At 42.4% G+C, this 25,810-nt stretch overlaps 3 protein-coding genes and 1 pseudogene across 11 annotated transcripts in view; 3 read left to right on the top strand and 1 right to left on the bottom strand.

The window, feature by feature from the left end:
* Positions 1 to 8,152, bottom strand: part of CPSF2 (cleavage and polyadenylation specific factor 2) — a 33,262-nt gene extending 25,110 nt beyond the window's left edge. For 3 of the 7 annotated variants that reach the window (XM_088024479.1, XM_088024475.1, XM_088024477.1), the window contains exons 1-3: positions 8,005 to 8,152; positions 7,069 to 7,304; positions 4,672 to 4,733 (exon numbers count right to left, since the gene is read on the bottom strand). The gene's annotated coding sequence lies outside the window, so the exon portion shown is untranslated. Of the gene's footprint in view, positions 1 to 4,671; positions 4,734 to 7,068; positions 7,305 to 7,785; positions 7,957 to 8,004 lie in introns of those variants that run through there. The other 4 variants (XM_088024476.1, XM_088024478.1, XM_028098447.2 and 1 more) reach the window with 3 other exon arrangements.
* Positions 8,153 to 8,392: 240 nt separating this feature from the next.
* Positions 8,393 to 14,070, top strand: NDUFB1 (NADH:ubiquinone oxidoreductase subunit B1). The gene is made up of 3 exons (XM_028102448.2): positions 8,393 to 8,491; positions 12,901 to 13,045; positions 13,955 to 14,070. The coding sequence occupies exons 2-3, from the start codon at positions 12,909 to 12,911 to the stop codon at positions 13,989 to 13,991; spliced, it is 174 nt and encodes a 57-aa protein (XP_027958249.2). The 5' UTR covers positions 8,393 to 8,491; positions 12,901 to 12,908; the 3' UTR covers positions 13,992 to 14,070.
* Positions 12,158 to 12,283, top strand: LOC114208815 (U4 spliceosomal RNA; annotated as a pseudogene).
* A 4,172-nt stretch (positions 14,071 to 18,242) lies between the features above and the next one.
* The window catches only part of ATXN3 (ataxin 3), a 38,237-nt gene continuing 30,669 nt past the window's right edge, over positions 18,243 to 25,810 (top strand). For all 3 annotated transcript variants that reach the window (XM_028098396.2, XM_028098410.2, XM_028098417.2), the window contains exons 1-2: positions 18,243 to 18,311; positions 25,628 to 25,792. In XM_028098396.2, the coding sequence (XP_027954197.1) occupies positions 18,288 to 18,311; positions 25,628 to 25,792 (189 nt within the window). In that variant the 5' untranslated portion in view covers positions 18,243 to 18,287. The remainder of the gene's footprint in view (positions 18,312 to 25,627; positions 25,793 to 25,810) is intronic.

Here is a 25,810-nt window from a genome sequence, read left to right on the forward strand (position 1 = left end):
CTCTTTTTTACAACGAGTCCTTCAGTGGCTCCCAGTGTGGCTTAATGAAAAGCAGTAGACATGGGCGCCTGGGTGGCTCAGTCATTAAGTGTCTGCCTTTGGCTCAGGATCGAGCCCTGCATCTGGCATCAGGCTCCCTGCTCAGCGGGAAGCCTGCTTCTCCCTCTCCCACTCCCCCTGCTTGTGTCCCCCTCTCGCTGTGTCTCTGTCAAATAAATAAATAAAATCTTTAAAAAAAAAAAAAAGAAAAGAAAAGCAGTAGACTTTAGAATCAGTTTCAGATTTGAAATTACTACTAGGTGGTTCTAAGCAATTAATTAACTTTTCCTCACTTATGTATTCCAGCCTATAAACATGAGTATTAATAACACACATAAGACGGAGTGCCTTGGCATAGTTGGTTAAGCGTCCGATTCTTGGTTTCGACTCAGGTAGGGATCTCAGGGTCATGAGATAGAGTCCCGCATCTGGCTCTGTGCTCAGTGCAAAGTCTACTTAAGACTTTCCCTCTGCTCCTCTCCACTCCACCCTCCCCACCCCCAAGTGCACTCTCCCTCCTTCTCTAAAATAAATCAATCAATCTCATGGGGCACCTGGGTGGCTCAGTCGGTTAAGCGTCTGCCTTCGGCTCAGGTCATGATCCCAGGGTCCTGGGTCTGGCCCTGTGTGGGGCTCCCTGCTCAGCAGAGAGCCTGCTTCTCCCTCTCCTCCCTGCTCGCACTTTCTCTATCTCTGTTGCTATCTCTGTCTCTCTCTCTCTCTCTCAAATAAATAAAGTCTTTAAAAATAAATAAATCTTTAATAATAATACACATAAAAAGGATGCTGGAAGATTTCAAATAATGTGTAATTTGCCTAGAATAGAGACTACCAAGTTCCTCAATAAATAAACAGATAACGAATTAATGAACTCATTCTTCAAGGTGAACTTGTGCCTCCTTTATTTTTCTCTGTGATGGCAATGATTTCACTGCATTACAATGATTAGCTTTCATGTCTCTCTCTCCTATTAGACCTATTAGTCCTTAAATAAATAGACCCCCTTGAGAATCTGATAAAAAGCTGTGGACTGTTCCTTCTCCCCTCAGTTGTCAAAAAACAAACAAGGTGCACATACTCATAGAAATCCACATACTTTTCAGGCGTTGAATGTTAAAAATGTTTGCAGTGGAAAGTAAGCAACTAAAAAATAGAGGTAAAATCTCATGTTTGCAATTCCTAAAAGAGAACCTGACACACGGTAGGTGCTCAACATATATCTGATGGAATTTATGTGGGACGCCTACTGTATATATTTCAAGGAGATATAACATGAGCACAACTATTGGGATTTAAGACCTAGAATTGCATGCTATTAAACAGATGTTACAAAAACATTCAGCAGCGCAGTACAGCTCCACAGCAGTATTTCAGATCTTAGCTCCTTGAAGTAAATTAGCCTTCCCTGGCCAACGATGCAATTAGGAGAGGTCACGCATACCTGATGGTCTCTTACCAGCTACCCAAGGGCCTATCAACAAAGTCAGGTAAACTGTCACCTTTCATGACAGGGTGTCAGGAGACCAACCCCACCACATTTCCCATCCTTTTTCTCCCTAGTCACAGGCAAAGACCCAAGACTCCTGGGTTGTTCATTGTCACTGATGTGCACATCTGCCAGTCGGATCCACTCCTCTACTTTCTATCCCTCCCCAATCCTTCCAGTATGCCCCCTGGAACGACGCTGCTTACCCTCACCCGAAACTGCACCTCTTCCCTGAAGGTTCTCTTTCTTCGCCTGGTAATCTTCGCAAGAACTGTTTCTCCTGCAGCCTTCTCAAGGTTTCTCCCTTGTACCCCCTGGGCCTCCGAAGCAGGAAGTCTGTGCTCCTTGCTCCTCACTGCAGCTTCCAAAGCAGATCCTCTCCCTCCTCCTCCAACTACTCCGGGCCCTCCCAGATAGTTCACTAGGAGCCTTCCCTCTTCCCTCCCCACTGCTGGCATAGTTTAATCGGACCTCGTTCACTGAGGACTTTAGTACCTGACTCGGTCTTCCTCAGTAACTCCGCTACGGACTCTAGTCCCCTGACTTTCTCACTTCCAATGACCTCATCTCACTTCAGCCTCCCACCACCGCGGTTATGCCCGGGACCTCATCACCCCTGAGCTGCACCATTTCCAAATGTTCACCTTCTGGCGTCTCATGCTCTCACTCCTGCCTTGCTTACTCAGTAATCCCACCGCGAACATCCTTCGGCCTCACCCAATCTCTAACCCACCGACTGCTCTTTCACCCTATCCTGTCTCCATTCATGTCCTTCCTGTTCATCCACAATCCACCACGAGTATCTTGCAAACATGATCAAGTATCTGACTGCTCTAGTCCTTCCTTGTACCAGCCTGGCAAAACCCCAACCCTGACTGACTCCAGTCCTTCACTTTGCCTATTCCAGAAACTGAATGTTGCCAGAGAAAAAACAAACAAACAATCCCACCACTGTGCTTACTCTTTAAATTCATGGTCAAAAATCTCAAATGGAAAAAATATATATACATATATCAAACAGGCACTAAGCACTACCTATCAGTCTGCGTTTTTGTAGTAGGTTGACTATCTCTGAGATTATGATTTCACATCACCTCTTCTCTGCTCAAGCATCATGCACCACTCCCTCCACCCTACTCTCAGCTGATCATCTCACCTCATTCTTCAGTTAGAAAACAAAGTCATTAGATAGTAACCCATTCTCCAATACCAATTCTATTAATTTATCTGCATGAACACAGTTGTGTCTCTGATTACAAGGAATCAATGGCACTGCTCTCATCCAAGGCCAATCCGCATGAGTACTCTGGATCCCATTCTCATTTTTTTTTACCTTCTAGAGGACTGAACCTCTTCCGTCATTCCCTCTTTTCCCTGAAATATCCATGTGTCATTGATGTACCATTCCTATTAACATACACAGATCCTCTAAAATTCCCCAATTTAAAAGAACCCTCTCTTAATCCTACAATCAATCCCCTGCAAGTACTTCATCATTTCTATGCTTCCCTTTCACAGCAAGTTCTCAGAATATTTGTCCACAAATGTGTCTCCACTTTCTCACCTCCCATTCAGACTCCCAAAGCTAGCATCTTCCTCCACCAGCCCACCAGAAGTGCTTTCATCGGGGCACCTGGGTGGCTCAGTCGTGAAGCGTCTGCCTTCAGCTCAGGTCATGGTCCCAGGGTCCTGGGATTGAGCCCCGCATCGGGCTCCCTGCTCGGCGGGAAGCCTGCTTCTCCCTCTCCCACTCCCCCTGCTTGTGTTCCCTCTATTGCTGTATCTCTGTCAAATAAATACATAAAATCTTAAAAAAAAAAAAAAGTGCTTTCATCAAGGTCACTGACCAACCTCGATGCAATTTAAGCCAATGGGCATTTATTTCTCTGGCCTCAACTGGCAGAAATCATAGCAACATTCAGTAAAAGTAAGTGTTCGGCCTCTTGAAATGCTCTCCTCCCTCTACTTCCGTGTCAACCCTCTCCTGGTTTTCCTTGTATCTAACTGGTCACTCCTCCATCTCCCTTGCTAGTTACTTTCTTTCTTTAACCTCTAAATGTGGCAGTGCTCTTCAGTAGGACTTCCTTCTTTCTTTCCAGGTAATCTCACCAGTTCCACAGCCATAAATATCATCTGATCTCTGATGGCATCATCCTGGAGTCCTTCCTTTACTCTGTATCCCACATCCAATCTATTGGTAAGTGCTGCATTTTTACCTCCATCCTATTTCTCAAATTTCCTTCTAACTCCACTGTCACTAAGATCTCTAGCTAGTTTGTATCTTTTCCCTGCCTCGAATTTATTCTCTCTGAGATGGTTTTCTAACAACCCTAAAGTCCTTCCCTACCTGTTACATCCTGTAACATCACTCCATTTCCCTCAAAATACTTACTGCTCTCTATACCCGCTACTTATTTACTTGCTTTGCCCACCCCCATCTCTCCTCCTCACCCCAGCACTAGATCATGGATTCCATGTAAAAATAGACCTTATCTATTTTGGTCACAGTTATCCTCCAATGCCTCCATAGTGCCTAACACATAGTAGAGGGTCAATAAAAGCTTCTTAAATGAATGAAGTATGGCTCGTGTCAAATGAGCTTAGTGCCCTTACCGCACCGTTGACAGTTACCTATTTATATGCACTTCCCCTTGCTTGGGAGAGCTCTCGAGTGCAAGACCAGGCTTGATCCATTTTTGTATCCTTACTATATTAGCACATTTAAACACATAGCAGTTGTTCAGTAAAGAATTGATGAAACAAGTTAAAATTAAAAATATATTGGCTTAGCATGTTCCTATTTGTGAGGTATGAGAAATACAAAGATATTAATTCTCCAATTTGATGAAAAACATTTATAAATACAATTTTGGAAAGGATCTAAAAAAAAAAAATTCTCCCTGCCAAAAAGCTTCCTGTACAATTATATTAATGGCCTAAGAGAAACTCTTGTTTACCCAAATCCACCTTAACTTCCACTTTCTTTAGATTATGAAGTGAAAATACAAAAGATCTTGCAGACTAGAAGTAAATGAGTTCATGTTAAAGCTTTTTGCACACAGACCCAGATTTCAACAAAATATTTTTAATACAATTGCTCATAACATAATAAAGTTGTATCTTTATTAGACACATTCATGACTTACTGATATCTCAGTTGTATATAGGATGAAACACCATGAATTCAAGGGAAGAGTTCTTTATAAATCTAAAAAATAAAGAAATGAGAGTCTGATGAATGTGGTATAACAGATTCACTTCTGTTTTTAATTACGGTGTTTAACTTCTATGTCGTGCCCGAAGATGAACATCACAAACAGCAGCAAGTAGTATAATAAATGGTCCTTTTTTAAGCAAGAAACTTGTCATAATTTTAGGAAGCTGAAGCTTACATAAAACAGAGATAAGATAATAAAAGGATAATAAAAGACAAAAATAATAATGTACCAAATTGGTCATAATCATGAGCTAAAATATGCAGTTTAGGAAGATTTTAAAAACCGACATTAGCTGATGTTATTGAGAAGCATAAAAGAGGTGGGATCTTAAATTACTTGTTAAGGATTTGTAGGACCTGAGTAGAGACAGACAAAAAGAAAAGGTATTCAAAACAGGGGAATAACATGATCAAAGGCACATAAAAACTGACAGAGTTCTAGTGGAAAAACCAGCCGAGCACACTTTCATATAAGCAAAAAAAATGAAAGAAAAGAACTACTCAATAGAAAAGGACCAGATAATGGAAGGTCTTGGACCCTGGACCTCGCTTTTCGGGCAACAGAGAAACATTTTAAGATCCATTTTGAAGTAAGATGACATAATACAGGAAATTCCGTATTTTAGGAAAATAAGCTGGTGGGTCTGATTGATTAGATAAGATACAGAAAGGAAGGAGATAAAAAGGAAGAGTATTTAGCAGACCACTTCCTCCCTCCAACTTTGCTCCTATTTTGAGACTAAATTCCTTTAGCTCAAATGTACTTTGTAATCGTATGACATGAATTCATTACTCCTTATCTAAGTAACCAAGGCTTGAAACTCTACATTTGATTCCTTCCTTTACTTCTTGAATAGTCTGTTACCAACTCCTGATTATTTTTCCCTCAAAATGCCTCACCTGTGTATCATCCCCTTTCCCTTCCTACCACCAGTACCTTAAAGCAGGGCCTCATTACCTTATATTTGGGTTTCTCTGTTTCTCTCCCTCCAGCCTTTCCTCCCTTTATCTCAACCTAAACATGACTGTCAGATTAATCTTCAGAAACACCCCTCCACATATTAACCCTTGCTGAGAAATCTCTGAAGGCTTCTCACTGCTTGAAAAAAACAAAAACCTGAATGCCTTAACTGGCAATGGAGGGCACCAGCAAGCTGTTGACATCACTGCTCACCACGGTCTCAAGGCCCAGCTCAAATTGCACCTCCATACGAATTCCTTTATCATTAGTCTAGACTACATCGGCTCTGCCCAACAAAAATATAATGCAAGCCACAAATGTAATTAAATTTATTTTTCATAGCCACATTGAAAAGTTTTACAAGGTGAAATTAATTTTAATATACTTTATTGAGCCCAACATATTCAAAATATTATCATTTCAGTATGTAGCATTGAGATATTTTACATTGTTTTTCATACCAAGTCTTTGTCCAGTGTGTATTTTATATTTACAGCACATCTCAATTCAATCTAACCACAATTTCAAGGGCTCAACAGCTACATGCAGTTTGTGGCTACTGTAATAGCACAAATCTAGACTCTAAAATCAATGCTTCGTACTGTACAGCATTGAGCTCTGCCACTCCTTAAGGTGCAGGTTGGCACCATTCTATTTTTTATGTACATATCTTAGGCTTGATTTTAATGGTATCACCAACCATTTAGTTTCCTGGACCAAAAACTCTGGAGTCACCCTCCCTCCACCAAACTGCTGCCCCCCATTGAATCCTATTTGACATTTCAGAAAGGTCTTTCTTAAACCCTTCACTATCCTATTTCAATTGAGGCAATCATTACCTTACCTCAATGACAACAACTTCCTCTTATCTAGTTTTCCTGTTCCAAGTTGATCCTCCATACTGCTGTCAGAGACCACCTTAAAAAAACAAATATACTCATGCCCTTTCCTTGTGCAAAGTATGCACCTTCTAACAAATAAAATCTAAACTCCTTAGCTGGAAATCAAGGTCCTTCACAAGTTGCTCTCAATCTCCCTCTTCCTTCACCAACCACCCTTGCACTGCACGCTCAAGCACATGTATCTTCCCACTCTCCCTCAGTATGCCAAAACTGCTCAAGTTTCTGCATCCAGGAATGACCTCCTCCTGAGCCTCATAAATTCCTTTTGACCCTTCAAGGCCCAGCTGAAATATTTATTCCTTTATGGAGCTTTTTTGGTGGCCTCAGGAGGTTATTTTTTTTTCACCTAACACAAACTGGGCACCAAGAATATTTATTGAATAGATGCTGAATGTATAGGCTAAGAGCAAAATCGATCATCTTTGTATCACCAAATTCAAGCACAGCACTCAGAGCAACATACATGTGTGCTTAAAGAATGAACCCGAACCAGACCATCAATTCCTTCCGGACGGATACTACTTCATCTCGATTATCTCTCACAGTTAACTTGCTCTCTCAATAATGACCTCGCATGTTGCTGACAGCGAAAGGGAACTAGGCAAAATCCAAGGGAAAACGAAGGAATCTGGGTTGGCCCTCGAGCTCACGAAGTCCAAAAAGTCTTTTCCTGGTCAGTTCGGGAAGAGAATTGGTTTCCTAAAAAAAAAAATCACAGGGGTTATAAGATAAAAAATTAGGGGATGGGCAATTGATAACTCATGTTCGTCTGGTGACAGGAGGCCAGACTTGCTGGGGTTCAGGCTAGTCTGACCTCCTGTTTACTTAAAAACTTGTAATACAGAGCGATGGAAGCGCTTGAGAGCAAAGGGAGCCTGGAGGGCTGGGGGGCTGGGGAGCAGGGGGGAGCGGGAGGCCGAGACCAAGTTAATAAAACACGGTAACAACTTAAAAGGTCCCGGAAATCGACTAACGCCTACTTTGTGCCCAGTGTTTAGCAGCCTCGCGGTCTCTGAACCATAGACCACGGAAGACCCCCAGCGAGGCCGCTAAAAACACAGCAACCACGAGGGCCAAAGGCGCCAAAGCCGGCGTCGGAGTTAACTCCTCCAGCGCCGAAACTGAAAGGTCACCGGGAAACAGCAAAAAGAGGGAAGGAGAACACAGGAGTGAATCGTACGGGCTGCCACAAACACCGGGAGCTTTAGACCCACGGAGAAATCACTTCTTTTCCCTCGATGAGCACTTCTGCCAGGCCCGGCCAGGACAGTCGCCACCGAAACCCCAAGAGCACTTCCCCAGCGCCGACCCGGACGAGGTGGAGCCAGGGTCTCCCTGAGGGCCGAGGACGCCCCCTCCCCCATCCAAAGTCTCGCTCCTTTCCTCCGCCCTCACTTGCCTCGTCAGTCCTCCCCCAACGCCGTCCACTGCCCTTCCCAACCCCTAGTCGAATCCAGGTTCAAGAGCGAGAAAAGCTGATACTCGCTCAGCAGCACCCGGGACGACCTGCCAGCAGAAGCCCCCCAATGGCGGCCGCCATTTTGAAACTGGAGGCGAGCCTCTGAGGCGGGGAAGGCCCAGGGCGATACCATCTTCCGGGGGTGGGGTGGGGACGAAGCTGGGGAAAAGAGATGGCACTTACAACAAAAGTCTCGTCACCTTGCGCCGAAGTCTTATTTTTAAATGATTTATAATGCGTGAGAGCTAAAATAAGTACAAGAAGAGTCCAACATCAAAAAGAAGAAGAGGTATGGTTTCCCAGCGCCACCCCTCTCTTCGAGCGAGCGTGGCGAATGGCAGGTCCCAATCCGCAGCTTCCGCCGGCGCCGGTGGTTGGGTCGTCGCTGCCCTTGGCCGGAGGGTCGTTTTTGGCATCAAGGCCGCAGGTGGGTCCGGGGTCGAAGATGAGCCGAGGCGCCGCGGGTCCCCGTTGTGCAGGCGGGGAGGGTCCACCTCTAGGGAAGCCCTCGGCGGCGGCGGTGTCTCTAGGCGAGGGGTGGCCCGGACCCCTCCCGGGCTTGCGAGCGGTGGAGACGGGAGAGTGAAATGGGGGTTTCTTCCCGTGGACAGCTGGGCTCACGTTTCGCACCTGACGGCTTTTGGAAAGGGTAGCGGGAGGCTGTAGTTACTGGAAGACGTCTTTGGGGATCACCCGGTGGCCGCCCCTGGCCGGACCGGAGAGAACACCGGCCGGGATCTACGCTCCTAGGCTGGAGGGAAGGCGCGAGCATCCTAGATTTCGTCCAAGTTTCAGCGTTCTGTCTCGGTGCTCAGGATTGGAAACTAACCTCGTTCTCTTCCAAATCGCAAACCCTTTTGAGCCGACCATTCCACACACACAAAAATCACTTTTTAAAAACGTAATACTTAATTTATACTAGGTTAAGACACGGTTGGTTCCAGACCTCAAGGAGTTCAGTTTCTCCGTGCATCCAGCACTGCTTTTCATAGATTATATGTATTCAAAAAAAAACAAAAACAAAAAAGCCTATCTAAAATGCTGTGGGGGCTAATTAGAGATTAGGATTTAATTTTTGAAATATCTATTCATCTACGTTTTACAACATGAATTGACTTATAAAAATACACACCTGATACAGTTTTCTTTTTAGAAGTTAGGCGGGAAAAATTGGTTGAAGAAAAAGTTAGGAAAAATAAGATAAGCCTGAGTGAGGTCAGTCTAAATGTTTATTTCTTTAGTTACACTAACAGACAATAAAACACAAGTAGCTTGGACCAAGAAGTCAGACTGCCTGAGTGTTAATCCCAGCTTTGCCACTTACTGCATCTGTGACCTTAGGCAAGTCGATTGCCCCTGGATTTCCTTATCTGAAAAAAAATATGCCTACTACATTGGGGACATTAGTGAATACACAGTATTGTGAAGATTACATGAGTTAGTGATTATGAAAAGGAATAAGAACTGTACCTGACAGTGCTATTAAGAGCTTTTTCTAGAGCTAGGCAAAAAATTTGAAACCTATTGGTAACAAAGGATAGGTGATCAGTTACGTGATTCCTTGAGTCCATAAGATAAAAACTAGTTTTTCTTACGAATACCATAGCAAGTCCCAGTTCTGAAGTAAAAGAAGGATTTTTCATGAGTCTTATAAAGAAGACACTAATGGGGTGCCTGGGTAGCTCAGTCGGTTAAGCATCCGACTCTTGATTGCGGCTCAGGTGATGATCTCAGGGTCGTGAGGTGGTGTTCCACGTCTGTGCTGAGCATGGGGCCTGCTTAGGATTCTCTCTCTCCCTCTCCCTTTCCTCTCTGCCCCCTCAAAAAAAAAAAAGAAAACACTAAGAATGTACAGTACTTTCTTGGGCACCCATGTGGATGTCACTCTTTATCCAAACCTCAGCTTGTGTCATTGGAGCCTGTCCCAGGACCTCACTGCCCTTTACCCATCAGATAAAGCCTCCTGTGGTCTTGGGCTCATGACCAGAGCCTGTCTATATCCCTCTCCTATACATTCTCCAAGAAATCGTTGTAGCTCACTTCTTAGGTCCATAATCCTTGTCCTCCCCGGTCATTCACTCACAGTGAAATACAGAGGACAAATTATGTTCAATGGCACTGCTACCGAAGTCCGTTAAATAGATTATACACATGTAATATGAAATGTCTCTTGGACTAAGATTTGTCATTTACCTGTTAGCGATGGAATCATGGTGGCTGAACCCAACTCTGGATTTTGATTACACAGAATCCTTTTATCTATCAGTCTTCGCTTATAGAGTGTATGTAAGAGCCTATGTGCAGCCAGAGTCTCAGGGGTTTGTCTCACCTCTTCTCAGATTCTCAGACTAGAGCCAGACAAAAGTAGCTACTTGCCCTGTTGGAAGAATGCCAACAACAGTATGGCTTATAGCCCATAGGTGTCCATGGGTTTATTTAGAACAGTCTTGGGCTAAGTCAATAAGCACTTTTGTTGTTGGTTAAAATACAGGTAGTATCTGACTCACCTGTGCTGAGGGTTAGGCTTGACCCCCCCCCCATTAAGAAATTTGAGGAACCTGTGAGGACAGGTGACCGAATATATGACCACTTGAGTTCTGCAGAGACCTACATTGTCTAGTATTTTGCAGTTTTGTGCTTTCAAAGTTGCATTAGTTGATTAAGGCATGTATTGTTATTCTTATACTTGACTGGTTCAAGTTTATAAAACAAGTAAGTGGCTAATTTGGTGGGCACTTGGTCAGATTCACAGAGTGCTTCAGTATCTAAATTCAAATAATGTTACTTAAGGAAGGCATAGCGCTAAGAGAGCCACCATCTTCTAGGAAATAAGGTTGCCCAAGAACTGTTTTCATCAAATCATCTAAAAAGTTCTTTCAACTATAGGTTTTTCCAGTCCCACAAGTAAGGAGGACCGAAAATACCTATTTTGTTTGTTTTAAAGATTTATTTATTTGAGCGCACGATCTCATGAACGGGGGGAGGGGCAGAGGGAGAGAATCTTGAAACAGACTCCCCGCCAAGTAGGGAGCCTGACCTGGGGCCCGATCTCACAACCCATGAGATCACAACCTGGGCTGAAACCAAGAGCCTGATGCTCAGCTAACTGAGCCACCAGGCTACACACCCCCCCGCCAAGAAGTCCCTATTTTGATAAAGGCTCCACAGATGTTTTTGATATGCAGTCAGGTTTGAGAATTCCAGCTGTAGACGGTAGACTAAACCTTTAGTTAATGACTAAACTAAGATATATTTTAAATAGCTTGTTAACTTTACATAATTTTCCAGATTGGAACCTGCTATATGTAATATTAACACTTTATCATATAGAGTATAGAGTAGTTGTGCATCTGTTAACTTCATGGCCATTTTCTTGCCCGGTACCTTTAGATAGTGATGAAGTTTGAGAAATAAAAGAATTGAAATGTGTAAGTGTGAGAATCAGTGTCTTAGGAGAGGCAGGAATCCAGTTTACCTAACCCTAGCACAGTTTAGTGCCAAGCACTTTTGTCAGCAGTATTCTCTTACCAGGGTGTTGTCATATGCCTTCTCAGCCATTGTATATGATTTATTCATCTTAGATTCATGCGTAGGCAGATATATTTTGATTTCATCTTTAGGTACAAGTTTTTGCAGAAACTGACAATTCAACTCTTTTTTTTTTAAGGCTAATTTATTTTCCATATGGTGACTTCTAGTTCTAGTCCTCTACCTTTTAGAAACCCTTACAACTTAAAAGCCTTTAAGTACCATAAATATCAATTCGAGAAGAGGTCTTTTAGAGAGATATTGAGATCTAATAGAAAAAGATTTTTGGAGGAAACCTGAGCTTGGATTCCAGCTCTGTACTTCATACCTGTTAGGTTAAGCTGTTTTCTAGTCTATTACATGAGGATAATAATAGTTATTTCATGTTATATATAAGATTATATGATGGCCCTGGTACCTCGTAGTTATTCTATAAAAGTAAATTCCCTTCTGTCCCTATCTTTTGTAAAATCTTTGAGTTGATACTGAGATCTACCATGACATTGTTGAATGCAGTGGTTTTTAAAATTTCTCTCATTTTATTTCCTTTCAAAAATTAGTTTTCAGCTTTGTGCATTAGCAGTATTGTAGCTAATGGGGTTTATCTGAGTCACAACTACTGCTAATTGAAAAATTAGTTTTCAATAATAGCTTAACTAAAGAATTCTGCTTTTGGCATAATAGTGTAATTATATTTGTTTTAGCATTGTAAGAGGCTCTAAAACATATTTTACATGTGTAAAAGTTTTAAATTAATAGTTGGAGGGTGTAAATATTCAGCTTTTGCAGGTAGAATTTTCCGGGGTCCAAGATGAGCCAAGGCGCCGCGGGTCCCCGTTGTGCAGGCGGGGAGGGTCCACCTCTAGGGAAGCCCTCGGCGGCGGCGGTGTCTCTAGGCGGGGGGTGGTCCGGACCTCCCCCAGGTTTGTGAGCGGTGGAGGCGGGAAAGTGAAATGGGGGTTTCTTCTCGTGGACAGCTGGGCTCACGTTTCACGTTTTAGTCTAGTATTTTTTGTACTCTCCATTTCTCTGTGCTATATCATATCAGACCACTAGTGGAGCTAAAAAAAAAAAGTTAATAAATTGATTTTAGTGCAGTGCAATTTTCATACTAATCATTGTCACCTGTATAATTGTCATCAAGTAGATTTTAAATTGTACACTACGTTCTGATGCCAAAGCAAATTTGAAGAGGCTTACTATGCTTTTAACATCTATCTCCTATATTCAGGGCTATCCTGCTTCAGATGCAATTTTTCAAGATATTTCAAAAACAGTTATATTTCTGATAATCTTTTTTTTTCCTAGCACTCAGGATGAATGTAATTCAGATTGTTCGTGACCACTGGGTACATATACTTGTGCCCATGGGGTTTGTCCTTGGATGTTATCTAGACAGAAAGAATGATGAAAAGCTGACTGCCTTCCGGAACAAAAGTTTGTTGTTTAAAAGGTTAGTTTGTACGCTTTTTTTTAAATGAAAAATTAACCAGTTCTTGGAAATAAGCCTTTTTAATATAATAGTGCCAAAAATAAACAGAAGGGGTAAATTTTCCTCTGAGGACTTTTATTTAAGTTATGTTATTTTGCAGCATTAGTTGTTTAACCCTTCTACAAAAGTGTATGATTATTTTGGAATGCCAGCAACTCTTCAGTTTATGAACAGGCTATTTCAAATGTTTGAAAATTTTTTTGGCATTCAGGATGCACTGTAATATAGAAACAAAGTTTTAAACCAGCTCATCAAAGCCTTTAATATATGTTTCACATATTATCATATATTATCTTAAGCCAGAACAGCTGAAATCTGTGGTACTAATAGTGGCTTGGTGCTGTATTTGCAGCAACACTGCTTGAGAGCTTTAGACGTGGTGGGTGAGTGATCAGAAGGCAGCTGGCCGCTGCCTGGTCCCACTGTGTCTCTGGAGATGGCTCTTTTGGCAGCAGAGAGTTAGTTAGCAAGACAGGGTGTCTGGGTGTCTGCCACTGGGTATGCAGCGAGGTGGGAAGAAGCTGAAGGGACCAGAGGCTTGAGCAGCACTCACAGTCGGTATGGAGAGGAAGTTTACAGTTAAGGATTTTAAGAAAGATAAAATGAATTAGAAAGGGTTTAGAAAACCTCAGATGAACTCATTGAGACGATAATAGCTTTCATACAGACTAAGAAATTGCAGTTCCTTAATCAGGAAGAATGAAATCAAAGGGATGCATGAGAGACTAGAATGAGTATGTTGAGTCTGTATCAAAATTTTAATGGGTCAAATTAAATAGAATATAAAATATTGAATACTCTTCTGACTCTCTGCCCCCCATAAAAGTTAAATTTGTACTTTTTCCTTTCTTTCCTTTTTAATTTCTACAGGGAATTGAGACCCAATGAGGAAGTCACCTGGAAGTAAAGGCCCCCATGACTGAATTACAGAATGTTCATATTTTAAAAATTAGGAGAGAAATAACACATTCATTATTTAGTTTGAAGTGTGATTCTTTTTATGCCGAAGCCGTCTTCCACATTTCAAGTAATAGGCACACTTAGCTTAAAAATAAATTATTGAGTACTTGATTGTGTATTGATGTTAAATTTACAATTAGTGTTTCATTTTCTTTTCCTCATTTTAGACCATAGTACTATTAAATTGTGTAACCAATTTTTTCCTCAGATATTTTGCAGAATTTTTTTTTTCAAACTGTGTGCTTTAGAAGGATGGTACTGACCGAAAATTTTAGTGACCTTGAGTTTGGCAAAGATCCCTTAAATGCAACACAAAGTATGAACTAGTTTTAAAATTTTTTGCTCTTCATAATACACTTATGAAAATGAAAATGCAGCCATAAACTGGAAGTACTTGCAAAATGTAATATACAACAAAGAACTTTTATCTAGAATATGTAAAGAACCCTTATAACTTAGTAATACAACCCAATTTTAAAAATTACTCATTTATTTAAGTAATCTCTACATCCAATGTGGGACTCAAACTCTCAACCTTGAGATCAAGTCGAGTGTTCTTCCAACTGAACCAATTAGATGCCCGAACCCAATTTTTTTTTTAAGATTTTATTTATTGATTGATTTGACAGCAAGAGAAAGGGATCACAAGCAGGGGGAGTGGGAGAGGGAGAAGCAGGCTTCCTGCTGAGCAGGGAGCCTGATGCGGGACCCAATCCCAGGACCCCGGGATCATGACCCAAGCCGAAGGCATATGCATAATGACTGAGCCACCCAGGTGCCCCCCGAACCCAATTTTTTAAATGAGCAGAAGAATTTTTTTTTAAGATTTTATTTATTCATTTGACAGAGAACACAAGCAGGGGCAGTGGGAGACAGAGAAGCAGGCTCCCTGTTGAGCAGGGAGCCCAGTGGGAGACATGATCCCAAGACCTGGGGATCATGACCTGAACTGAAGGTTAACCGACTGAGCCACCCAGACACCTCTAAGCAAAAGATTTTAATTGACACTTCACAAAAAAAGGAGGATGGTAAATAAAGCACATGGAAAGACTCCCAACATCAGTAGTCATTAGGGAAATGCAAATTTAAGCCGCAATGAGATACCACTACACACCTATTAGAATGTTTAAAATCAAAAGACTGATCCTATTCCTGGTGTTGGCAAGGGTACAGAGCAACTGGACCTCACACACTGCTGGCAGGAATGTAAAATGTAGCTGCCAGGAGTTGTACCACTTTGGAAATCAGTTTAGTGGTTCCACATGAAAATAACACCTCCCATATGACCCAGCCATTCCACCCTGAGGTATTCATCCAAGATAAAGGAAAGCATATGTTCACACAAAGACTTACATGAATGTTCATAGCAGCTTTATTTATAATAGCCAAAACTTAGAGCTAACCCAAATGTATATCAACAAATAGATAAATTGTGTTAAATTCATACAATGGAATACTACATTAAAAAAAGGAATGATCTATTGCTCTGACATTGATGAATTTCAAATTAATTATCCCGGGTGAAAGAGGCCAGATAGCACACACTTGATGGTTCCACTTATATAAAATGTTAGACACTAAACTATAGTAACAAAGCCGACTAGTGGTTGCCTGGAGGAGCAAGGGGCAGAAAGGGGTTAGAGGTAATAATTACAAGGGGACACAAGGAAACTTTGGGGTATAGGTTGTTCATTTTCTTGCTTGTTGGTTCCATATATGCACATGTCATCTGTTGTATTCAGCTACTTCTTCTCAGAAAACGTTTTGTTTCAGGTCATACTCAATTTAGGAGAAGTAAAATTACAATAAAATGATACTCCCTAATTATCACTGATAGGGTCTTCGTCAATATAATTAAAAATCTCAGTATGAAATCACCCTGGATTAGGGTAGGACCTAAATCCAGTCATTGGTACTTATAAGGCACAGAAGGAGAAAGGCCACGTGAAAACCAAAGCCAAGGTTGGAGTTCTGCAACCACAAGCCAACTAATGCCAGGAGCTTCTAGAAGCTGGAAGAAGTGAGGAAAGGATTCTCCCTGTGACCATCGAGCATGGCCCTGCTGACACCTTGGCTTCAGACTTCTGGTCTCAAGAACAGAATAAATTTCTGTTTTTAGCCACCAAGTTTGTGATGATTTGCTGCAGCAGCCATAGGAAATGAATACAAGCACTTTTTTTTCTGAATAACTAATCCATTAGTTTAAAAATCAAGAATAAAACTGTATACTGTGAAAAGTCTCCTTCCCATCCCTGTCTCCTATTTGCCTAGTTCCCTTCCCATCTCAAACACATACATAACCTCTGGGTTTCCTGTATATTCCTCCAGAGATTTGTAGTGTATACGAAAAACAACAAAAAATAGATACGTGTTTCTGTACACACACACTTTCTTTAAAAATAAATCAGGAAAAAATGGTTTGCATATTTTTTCACTTCATGAGACCGTGATTTGTTTCCCATTTAGGCCACAGTTCCTTAAGAACATGCATGGACTGTTTCCCCAATGCAGGAGTGTGGACTGTGCACACAGGGGCATTCAGAAAAGGGTAACTAAATCCTACCCTTGAGCACCTGGTCGGCACTGGTACTCTCCATTTCCTTACCACCTGCTGCCCCTTCTGTTCCTCTGAGCCTGCACTCACCAATGTCCCCAATGGTCTCCATAGCAACACAATTTAGTGGACTCTTGTAAGTCCTTATGTTGCTGGACTTCTTGGCAGCAACCAACACTGATTCTTGAAACATTCCCTTCTCAGGGCTTTGATGATTTCACTCTCCTGCTTTTCCTCTCTTCTCCTTGGCTATTCCTTCTCTACCCTCAGGGTTCTACTCTAGATCCTCTTTTCAATCTCTTCCTTTTCCCCTAGATGATTTTACTCACTCCTGTGAATAACTCCCCATTCTACAGCAAAACCAAGCCTCTGAACTCCAGACCATTTAGATAGATAGATAGATAGATGATAGATAGATAGATAGATAGATGATAGATAACCTCCACTCATTACTTGTCTTACATATCATAGGTATTCCCCAAACCTTGCCCCTTCCTCCACTATTCCCTATCTTAGTGAATACTATTCCTGCCACAGTGGCTGCCTAGGGCAGAAACCCAGACATCATCCCTAACATTTCTGTGTTCCTCACTCCCCACTCTCACCAAGTTCTGTTGAGTCTCCCCATTTATTAATCATCTCTCAAAACAGTCTCCTCTCCACTGCAGGTCATTATTCTTGCCCAAACACCATCATCTCTCCCAAGATTCCACAGCATCAGCTTTTTTCTGCAACTAGAGTGATCTTTATAAAATGCAAATCTGAGCGTCTCTTCTTTAAAAATTTTTATATAACTCCCCAGCTGTCTTTAAAAAGCGTACCTTCCTTAACCTAATTTCAAGGTGCAAAATCTGCTTCTTTCCTACTCCTCCAGCTTCATCAAATCCCTTCCCCCACTTTACTGGACTTTTCAGTTCCCCCAAGTCATGTTTCCTCTTCAGGGTCAGAATGCAGACTCTTAGTAACAAGGTGTCTGGATTTAGACCCCAGCAAGGGCAACTCACTAGTTGACCTTGGAGACGGTTCTTTTCTTAACCTCCCTGTGCATCAGTGTCCTCATGTGTAAAATAGGGATCATAACAACACCTACATCAAAGGTTGTTGTATTAAATTCTTTAATATATGCAAAGTAGTTCAAAAAGAAAGCCTACCCTACAGTAAGCTCTTTATAAATATTAATTACATTTTTACACAAGTGCTAGGTGTTGGGGGATACAGTGATATCTTTTTCTTAATCAGGCTTTCAGTGGGGAAAGAGGAGAAAGATATTAAATAATTATATGCAGATATGATAAGCAGAAAGTACAAAATGGAAAACATAAAAAAACATAGAACCCAGGCGTTCTTTATCCAGACCCGTTAATAGCCTAAAAATCCATAGCAATGGGTGGGAAGCAGAGAAGTTCCTCCAGACCGTAGGTGGCGCTGCAACACCCCCAGCCGGCCAAATAAAGGGATACGGGAGGACGCGCTACAAAGGTCACGTGTGCTCGCATTTACCGCCCCGGCGTTCACTCGCTCTTCGTTCCACGTGATTCATATCCTCGGGGATGATTGGTCTGTACGAGGCACGTGGGCAGGGGCGGCTCGAGGCGGGGCGGGGCAGGGTGGGAGGAGGGGCGGGGCGGAGGGGCGGGGCTGGAGGGGGGGTGGTTCGGCGTGGGGGCCGTTGGCTCCAGACAAATAAACATGGAGTCCATCTTCCACGAGAAAGTGAGTGTCCGCCTTCGGTGGGGAGCTGTCTGCGGTGCGGTGGCTGCGGTGGGGCGCGGTACCTCCTCTTCCGGGAGCGCTGGCGGGGGCCCGAGTCGCCCCCATCCCAGTCTCGCCGGGCGGAGGAGCTTCATAGGGCGGGGAGCTTCACCAACGCCCCCACAGCACCCTGTGCCCCGGAGGCGGGTGCCGGAGGAGTCCCTGGCCGGGGGCCCCGCGGAGCTGGGAGGGAGTGAAGCAGGGCCGGGGGCGCCATGGGGCACGGGAGAAGAGTGGCACCGAATGGGCTAGCTTCTGCGCTTGCCCTCCACTTTCCGTGGGATTCGTTCTCCAGTCCCTTCTCCGCTCTCCCTCGGTGTCTAGCTAGTCATCTCTTGGACAAGTCCCTCGACCCTTCCCAACTCCACCCCACTCCCCCAGTCCTACTCCCGACAGAATTAACTTTTCCTTCTCTGGGCTCCTCAATTCTATATTGGAACCTCCCATGCACTTGGATCTCTGGGGTTGTGTTCTTGTCCTCCTGCCCTAGGTCCAGGAGCCTCCCGAGGGCGGGGTCCCTGGCTCGTCCCATGTAGGGCCTGACACTTAGGGAAGTGAGGTAGGAAATCCTCCGCGTCCCTAAATAGGGAAGTCGTCGCAAGAGTTTTTGTTACGGGATGTTTAGGTTTCGTTTCTTTTGGTAGTTGCATCTTTCCGGATAGGGAGGCCGGCTCGTTTATTAGGGGTGGACTGGAATAATTGTGTTGTTGTCCGCCTAGTGTTTGTCTTTTATTCTTGGATGACCACGCACTTGAAGATGCTGTTTGTGGCATGTGGAGAAACTCCCTCGTCTTTTCTCACATACATCAGCAAGTTGTTTGGGTGTGAGTGATACCTTCCTCAGGACAACTTTGGCACATGATATGTTGTTTCCCAATAGTTTCATGTTTGGAAAGGGTTGCTGGTGAGGCTATTATTTAGTAGGAGCAAAGGGATTTTGTTTTGTTAAATACTTGTAAACGATCACTTATCCATTTAAAAATTAACACAAGTCAAAACCATCAAAGACAAAAGAGGCACAGTATAAATCTAAACAAATTGTTAAATGGAATGCTTTTCTTTATAGAAAACATTTTAACACGTTGTGGCCCTGCAGTAGACCAGTTTTTATGTGTGGGGAAGGACTCAGTGGTATTAATCATGTCAATCAAATCAAAAGATTAGTGGTAACTACCACTAATCTTTTGATTTGATTGACATGATTAATGAATCTTGGACAAGAGAAATTCAGTTGCTTGGCTAAGGAGACTGGATGAAGAGACCCCTACATATACGTATTTTTATTACTAATTTTCAAAAGCTTTAGTGTAGGGCCAGATGTTTCAGATGGAAGACTTTAAACATTTCCACACCACCTCTTGAGATTCATATAATATATTTTTATAAATACTGATTGGCGGATATGGGGCTCTATTTGGATAGATTTCAGTGAAGGTAACGACTGAACCACTGGATCAAAAGAAGCTGGGTGTTAGCCTCATAAAGGTGTACTTTCTGAAAGAAGTCACTATCAGGGATGCCTGGGTGGCCGGGTCGGTTGCGCGTCTGCCTTCAGCTTGGGTCATGATCCCGGGGTCCTGGGAGCGAGTCCCGCATGGGGCTCCCGCTCTCCCTTTGACAAATAAATAAATTCTTAAAAAAAAAAAAAAAAGTCACCTTCAGCATCAGTCACTAGGCTTAAAGATACTTAAGTACAATTTACCGGGGCGCCTGGGTGGCTCAGTCGTTAAGCATCTGCCTTCGGCTCAGGTCAGGATCCCAGGGTCCTGGGTTCGAGCCCCGCATCGGGCTCCCTGCTCAGCGGGAAGCCTGCTTCTTTCTCTCCCACTCCCCCTGCTTCTGTTCCCTCTCTTGCTGTGTCTCTCTCTGTCAAATAAATAAGAACAATTTACCTTTTTTTTTTAAGATTTTATTTACTTATTTGAGAGAGAGAGAGAGAGCGCGCACGTGAGGGGGGAGGGTCAGAGGGAGAAGCAGACTCCCTGCTGAGCAGGGAGCCGGATGCGGGACTCGATCCTGGGACTCCAGGATCATGACCTGAGCCAAAGGCAGTCGCTTAACCAACTGAGCCACCCAGGCACCCACAATTTACCTTTGTCATCAGCTTAAATGTACTTTATAGATGAGGCTGGTAAGATTTTTTGGGCATATTTCAAGAATGGAAAGCACCTGTAACCATAGGGCCCATTGTTGATCTCATATATAGCCCATTCTGGGAATGTTTTAGTGTAATAAGCTATTTTCTAGCACACTCCCTTCCCCTCTGCCACACACATTTAACCTTTGCTAGAGCCAGAGAACCAGCTTTGGTTCTAAGGAAGCTGTGTATGGAGAGATACCTACCTACAACAGGCCTTGCAACTACTTCCTCTTGGGATGTTGGGTTTCCCCGTTCTTAGAGTTATCACTTTGAGTGCCCTTTTTTAAGTTAGAATGTAAACTTAACAGTTGTTTGGTGATCTGTCCCCAGTGCCTAAGATAGTGCCTGGCACATAGTAATTGCTCAATAAATATTTTATTGAATTGAGAGTTTCTTGAGCTTCTAAGATGTGTATGGTGCTATTTATTAAAGTAAATAATTTTTCTGTAAATATTTTAGGCTTTGCAGGTAATATATGGTCTCTCATGTATTCTTGTTTGTATGTGTGTATGGGTGTGTTACCCAACCATCTAAAATCATAAAAACCAGGGCGCCTGGGTAGCTCAGTCAGTTGAGCATCTCGCTCTTGGTTTCAGCTCAGGTCAGGATCTCAGGGGTTGTGGGGTCCAGCTGCACATGGGGCTTCATACTGAGCATGGAGTCTGCTTCAGGTTCTTTCTGGCTCTCCTCCCACCCCTCCTCCCCTCTTACATGCGTGCTTGCTCTCTCTAAAATAAATAAAAACATCTTTAAAAAATAAAATCATAAAAACCATTCTTAGCTACTGGAGCAGGTTGTATTTGGCGTATAGGCTAGAGTTTGCCAACCCCTAACTTAAATCCTAATACTAAATGGCCACTAACTGCTGGGTGTTTTGTTTTTTGTTTTGGTTCTGGTATCTGCTTTTTGTCATTTTTGTTACCATTTCTGTTGCTGCCTGCTCTTGGTACAGTCACTGTGCTATCTCAATTGGTATTTTTTTTTTTAAGATTTTATTTATTTATTTGACAGAGACACAGCAAGAGAGGGAACACAAGCAGGGGGAGTGGGAGAGGGAGAAGCCGGCTTCCCGCTGAGCAGGGAGCCCGATGTGGGGCTCCATCCCAGGCCCCGGGGATCATGACCTGAGCCGAAGGCAGACGCTTAACGACTGAGCCACCCAGGCGCCCCATCAATTGGTATTTTTAATGTAATATGCACTGAGAATGATAATCAGACTTGTTGGGATTGTGTTTAAAATTAATGGAAAAAGATGCTGAGCTTTGACTGTGATATTCACTTTGCCCTTTGGTGACTGTTGGTTTCTAATTGTCTTTAGGATATTTGAGGTTTAGGAATAACCAAATTCCAAATGAGTGCCCTGAGGAAGTAGTAATGTCACAGACATGAAACTTCTGCCTGGCTTTGAATCCCAGCTCTGCCATTTACTACCCATATGATCTTGGGCAAGTTACTTATTCTGTCTCTCTGCTCCAGTTTCCTGCTCTGTGGTGTGAGGATAATAAAGTGTCTACCTCGGTTTTAAGCACTTGGAATGCTTCCTGGCCAGCAATATAGACATGCTGGTTATTGTTATTCAGATGTGTTTGCTGAACCTCATAATAGGGGGTGAGACCTTATCATCACTGAGATGAGATGAGGATCTGCTAGGTTGATTGTGTGGTCCTTTAGGTTAGACCATTTCTGAGCACACACTCTTAGGTTTATGCCTGGTTTCCGTTGTAACCTGTTGTAATCAGTAGTATTTCTGGGAATTTGAACTAGTTGCAGGTTGGTCCTAAAGACTTTGGGGACAGTGAGGGAATGATGTGGTTACAGTTACCATTTGTGGTTTTATAAAATATCTTGGTAGGGGCACCTGGGTGGCCCAGTTGGTTAAGCGTCTGCCTTCGGCTCAGGTCATCATCTCAGGGTCCTGGGATCGAGCCCTGCGTGGGGCTCCCTGCTTGGCAGGGAGTCTGCTTCTCCCTCTGCCTCTGCCCTGTGCTTTCTCTCTCTCTCTCAAATAAATAAAGAAAAGCTTTATAAAAGTAAAATAAAATATCTTGGTAAAGCTGAACCTACAGTTTGTTCATCCTCTGATCCCAACACAATAAGTCTGGGCCTGAAATCATGGAATTTCAATACTGCTGAAATTTGACTATGGCATAGATAAACGTCTATCCAACTTTGGTTAAAGCTCCGTGAGAAAGAGGAGGGTGGGGATAAGTTGGGTGCAGGGAATGCATAATCTTAGGTGGGGCCCTTGTACAAATTTTTTTGGTTCATATAGAATTTGATTCATCTTGTGACTTTAAAAAATGATTTTAAATTTGGACTGAACAATTTGTTCTTTTCTTCCATTAAGTCATATTAGAAGTACAGAACTTGATATTTCCTATAGCAGTACAGTTTTACTTAGACAAGGTTTGATTTTAAGTGCTCATTTTTTTTGTATTTCAAAGCTTTTTTATAGAGACTTTCTTCAGAGTTTTTTATAGAGAGAATTTTTAAACAAATAGTTGGATTCACAATTTCAATCTATGTATTAAATGTGAGTAGTTTGAGAGTACCAAGTTGAGGCATGTAGCCTGACAGCCAGACAGAAAATTTGCATTAGAATTGTTACCAGAAAATCCAGTGTCTGGTCACCATAGTTGGTAGCTCTTGATAATGTGAAATAGCTAAGAGGTCTTTTTGTTGTTATTTGAATTTTTTTACGTGTAACAGTCACATGTTAGGGGCACACAGATCATCAGAGTACAGCTCAGTGGGGTCTCACAAAGTGAACACACATGTGTAAATAATTCTTAGATCAGGTAACAAAACATTTACCTGCATTCTATAAGCTCCCCTTAGGCCCTCTTCCAGACACTCTCTTCCGTACCTTCACCCCTGCAAGGGTAATCACTATCCTGAATTCTAACATCGGAGTTTAGTTTTGCCTGTTTTTGAGCTTTTGTAAATAGAATCATATAATGTGTACTCTCTTGAGTCTGTCTCTCTCTTTTTTTTTTAAGATTTTATTTATTTACAGCGAGCGAGCAAGGGGGGGGGCAGAGGGAGAGGGAGAGAGAATCTCAAGCAGACTCTGCTGAGCGTGGAGCCCAGTGTAGGGCTCGATCCCATGACCCTGAGATCATGACCTGAGCTGAAATCAAGAGTCGGACACTTAACCAACTGAGCCACCCAGGTGCCCCCTGAGTTTGTCTTCTTTAATGTTGATTCATCCATATTGTTGCAGATAGTTGTAGTTAATTCATTCTCATTGTCATATAGCATTCCCTTGTGAATATAACACAGTTTACCTAGTCTACTGTGATGGGCATCTGGGTGATTTAGGTTGGGAACATTATGAACAGTGCTTCTGTGAACATTTTTATAGATGTCTTTTGATGAATGTATGATGACTTTTCTGTTGTTGGCATTATGCGCCTAGTAGTGGAATTGCTAGATCATAGGGTTGGTATATGTTAAGCTTTAGTAGATACTCCAAAGAGTTTTCCAGAGTGGTTGTACTAATTTACATGACTACAAGTAGTATACGGTAGTTTTAATGTCTCTAAACTCTAACACTTTAGCCATTTTGCAGAGTGTGTAGGAATAACATATTGTGGTTTTAATATATCATTCCCTGATGGTTAATGAAGTGGAGCATCTTTTTGTGTTTTTTAGCCATTTGACTATCTTCTTGTGAATACTTGTTTGTCTTGCCCATTTTTCAGGAGGATATTAGTAGGATGTCTGTGTGTCCCTTCAGTTCACATTGTATTGTTCAGAGGGAGTTGCTTTCTGGCAGTGGGAATACAGTAGAAGGAAAAAAGATAGAGACAAGTTCTCTCTCACTATGTGGCTGTGACTTGAGGGAGAGATTGTGTCTTCAGCTTCAGGCTACTTATTCTGTACCAAAATGTGAAGATGAGCTTATCTCAGTCCCCTGTCTCACACTCAGACTCAGTGCTCCCTTCCTATTTGTTGTGTACATATACCCTGTATCATTTTCAGAAGCTGAATTTTGTTGCTAGAAAATTAATTCATCAGGAAAAATATGTGTCTTGCCAGGTATTGCTCTTTGGGGTCACCATCAGTTGAGTAACATAGCTCAGAACAAATTGCACAAGGTAAGACAGGCTGGATTGAGGCATGGAAACTGGGGGAAAGGAGAACTTAGAGGGCCAGGGTTAGCAGAAGAAAAGTGTTCTCATCTTCTGCCATCATCCTGCAGAGGGGTCTGTGTTCACAGGAAGGGAGCTCATCTGCCAGTGAATCTCCCTTTTTATAAGGCAGGCGTGGGAAAGGGGCATTGTTGTGGGGAGCAGGGTGATAGGCAGACTGCTCAGTGCCAGGCAGCTTGGATTTAGATTTGGGGTACCAGTTGTGTGAGAGCCAGCTGCCCAGCACTTGAAAACCCTGGGGCCCATGGGAAATTGTACTCCCTCCACCCCCCACATAGGAAGCTAGTGATTCAGTGATCCCATGGTTGCTCGGATGCAGCTCTCCTTGCTGGCTTGTCTGGAAATGAGCTCCAGGGGTGGTTTTTGGAAGTTTTTCTCATTGTACTGTACTACATACACATTTTGTGCTGAGTTTCCGGAAGAGAACCTTGGCTTTCTTAGCTCCAAGTCTTCATTAACGTCAAATGGGATCTTTCTTACCTGTATCTGTTCTTGAGATTCTTTTGTTCATTGATTTCAAATTCCTTGAGTAAGCATTTAGATTGAGTAGATTGTCTTGTTAAAAGAATACAAATGCTCTAGGGGTTAAAATTTCCATTTCAGCATTTTTAATTTGCCATGGAACCTCCAAAGATGTATGTATTTTAGGTACTGAAAATGAGAAGTGCTAATGTTTTTTATAGAGTAGTTTCTAGTAAAGTGTGAAATTTGGCTTATCTGATAGAAAATGATATTTGTTTAATATAAATCATTCTTAAGCTTTTGATCATAGAACTAAATAATTGTAGTTCCATTAGTGGTAAAATTATAAAATAAGTGTTAACAAATAAAAACTCACGCACTTACGTTAATCATGCTTATCTAAAACCAAAAAGGTTCCGTTTGGCTGCATTAAGTTAATGATTAAATTCCTCTTTAGAGGAAGCTACTGTACAAATCCATTTAACGAGTCACATTTGAATTTTTTCTTTTGGAAATATTAGCAAGAAGGCTCACTTTGTGCTCAACATTGCTTGAATAATCTATTGCAAGGAGAATATTTTAGCCCTGTGGAATTATCTTCAATTGCACATCAGCTAGATGAAGAGGAAAGGATGAGAATGGCAGAAGGAGGAGTTACTAGTGAAGACTATCGCACATTTTTACAGGTACTGATTTTAAACTCA

The sequence above is a fragment of the Eumetopias jubatus genome, unplaced genomic scaffold (assembly GCF_037043125.1).
Source record: "Eumetopias jubatus isolate StellerSeaLion01/CBP00866 unplaced genomic scaffold, mEumJub1_p1.0 scaffold_7, whole genome shotgun sequence".
In the NCBI taxonomy this organism is placed as follows: domain Eukaryota; kingdom Metazoa; phylum Chordata; class Mammalia; order Carnivora; family Otariidae; genus Eumetopias; species Eumetopias jubatus.

What these genes read in the sequence shown, in the direction of transcription:
- NDUFB1 (XM_028102448.2), top strand. Translation starts at nt 12,909, where the DNA reads ATGAATGTAATTCAGATTGTTCGTGACCACTGGGTACATATACTTGTG. An exon ending in AAAAGTTTGTTGTTTAAAAG is followed by an intron (nt 13,046 to 13,954) that starts GTTAGTTTGTAC and finishes TAATTTCTACAG; the next exon opens with GGAATTGAGACCCAATGAGG.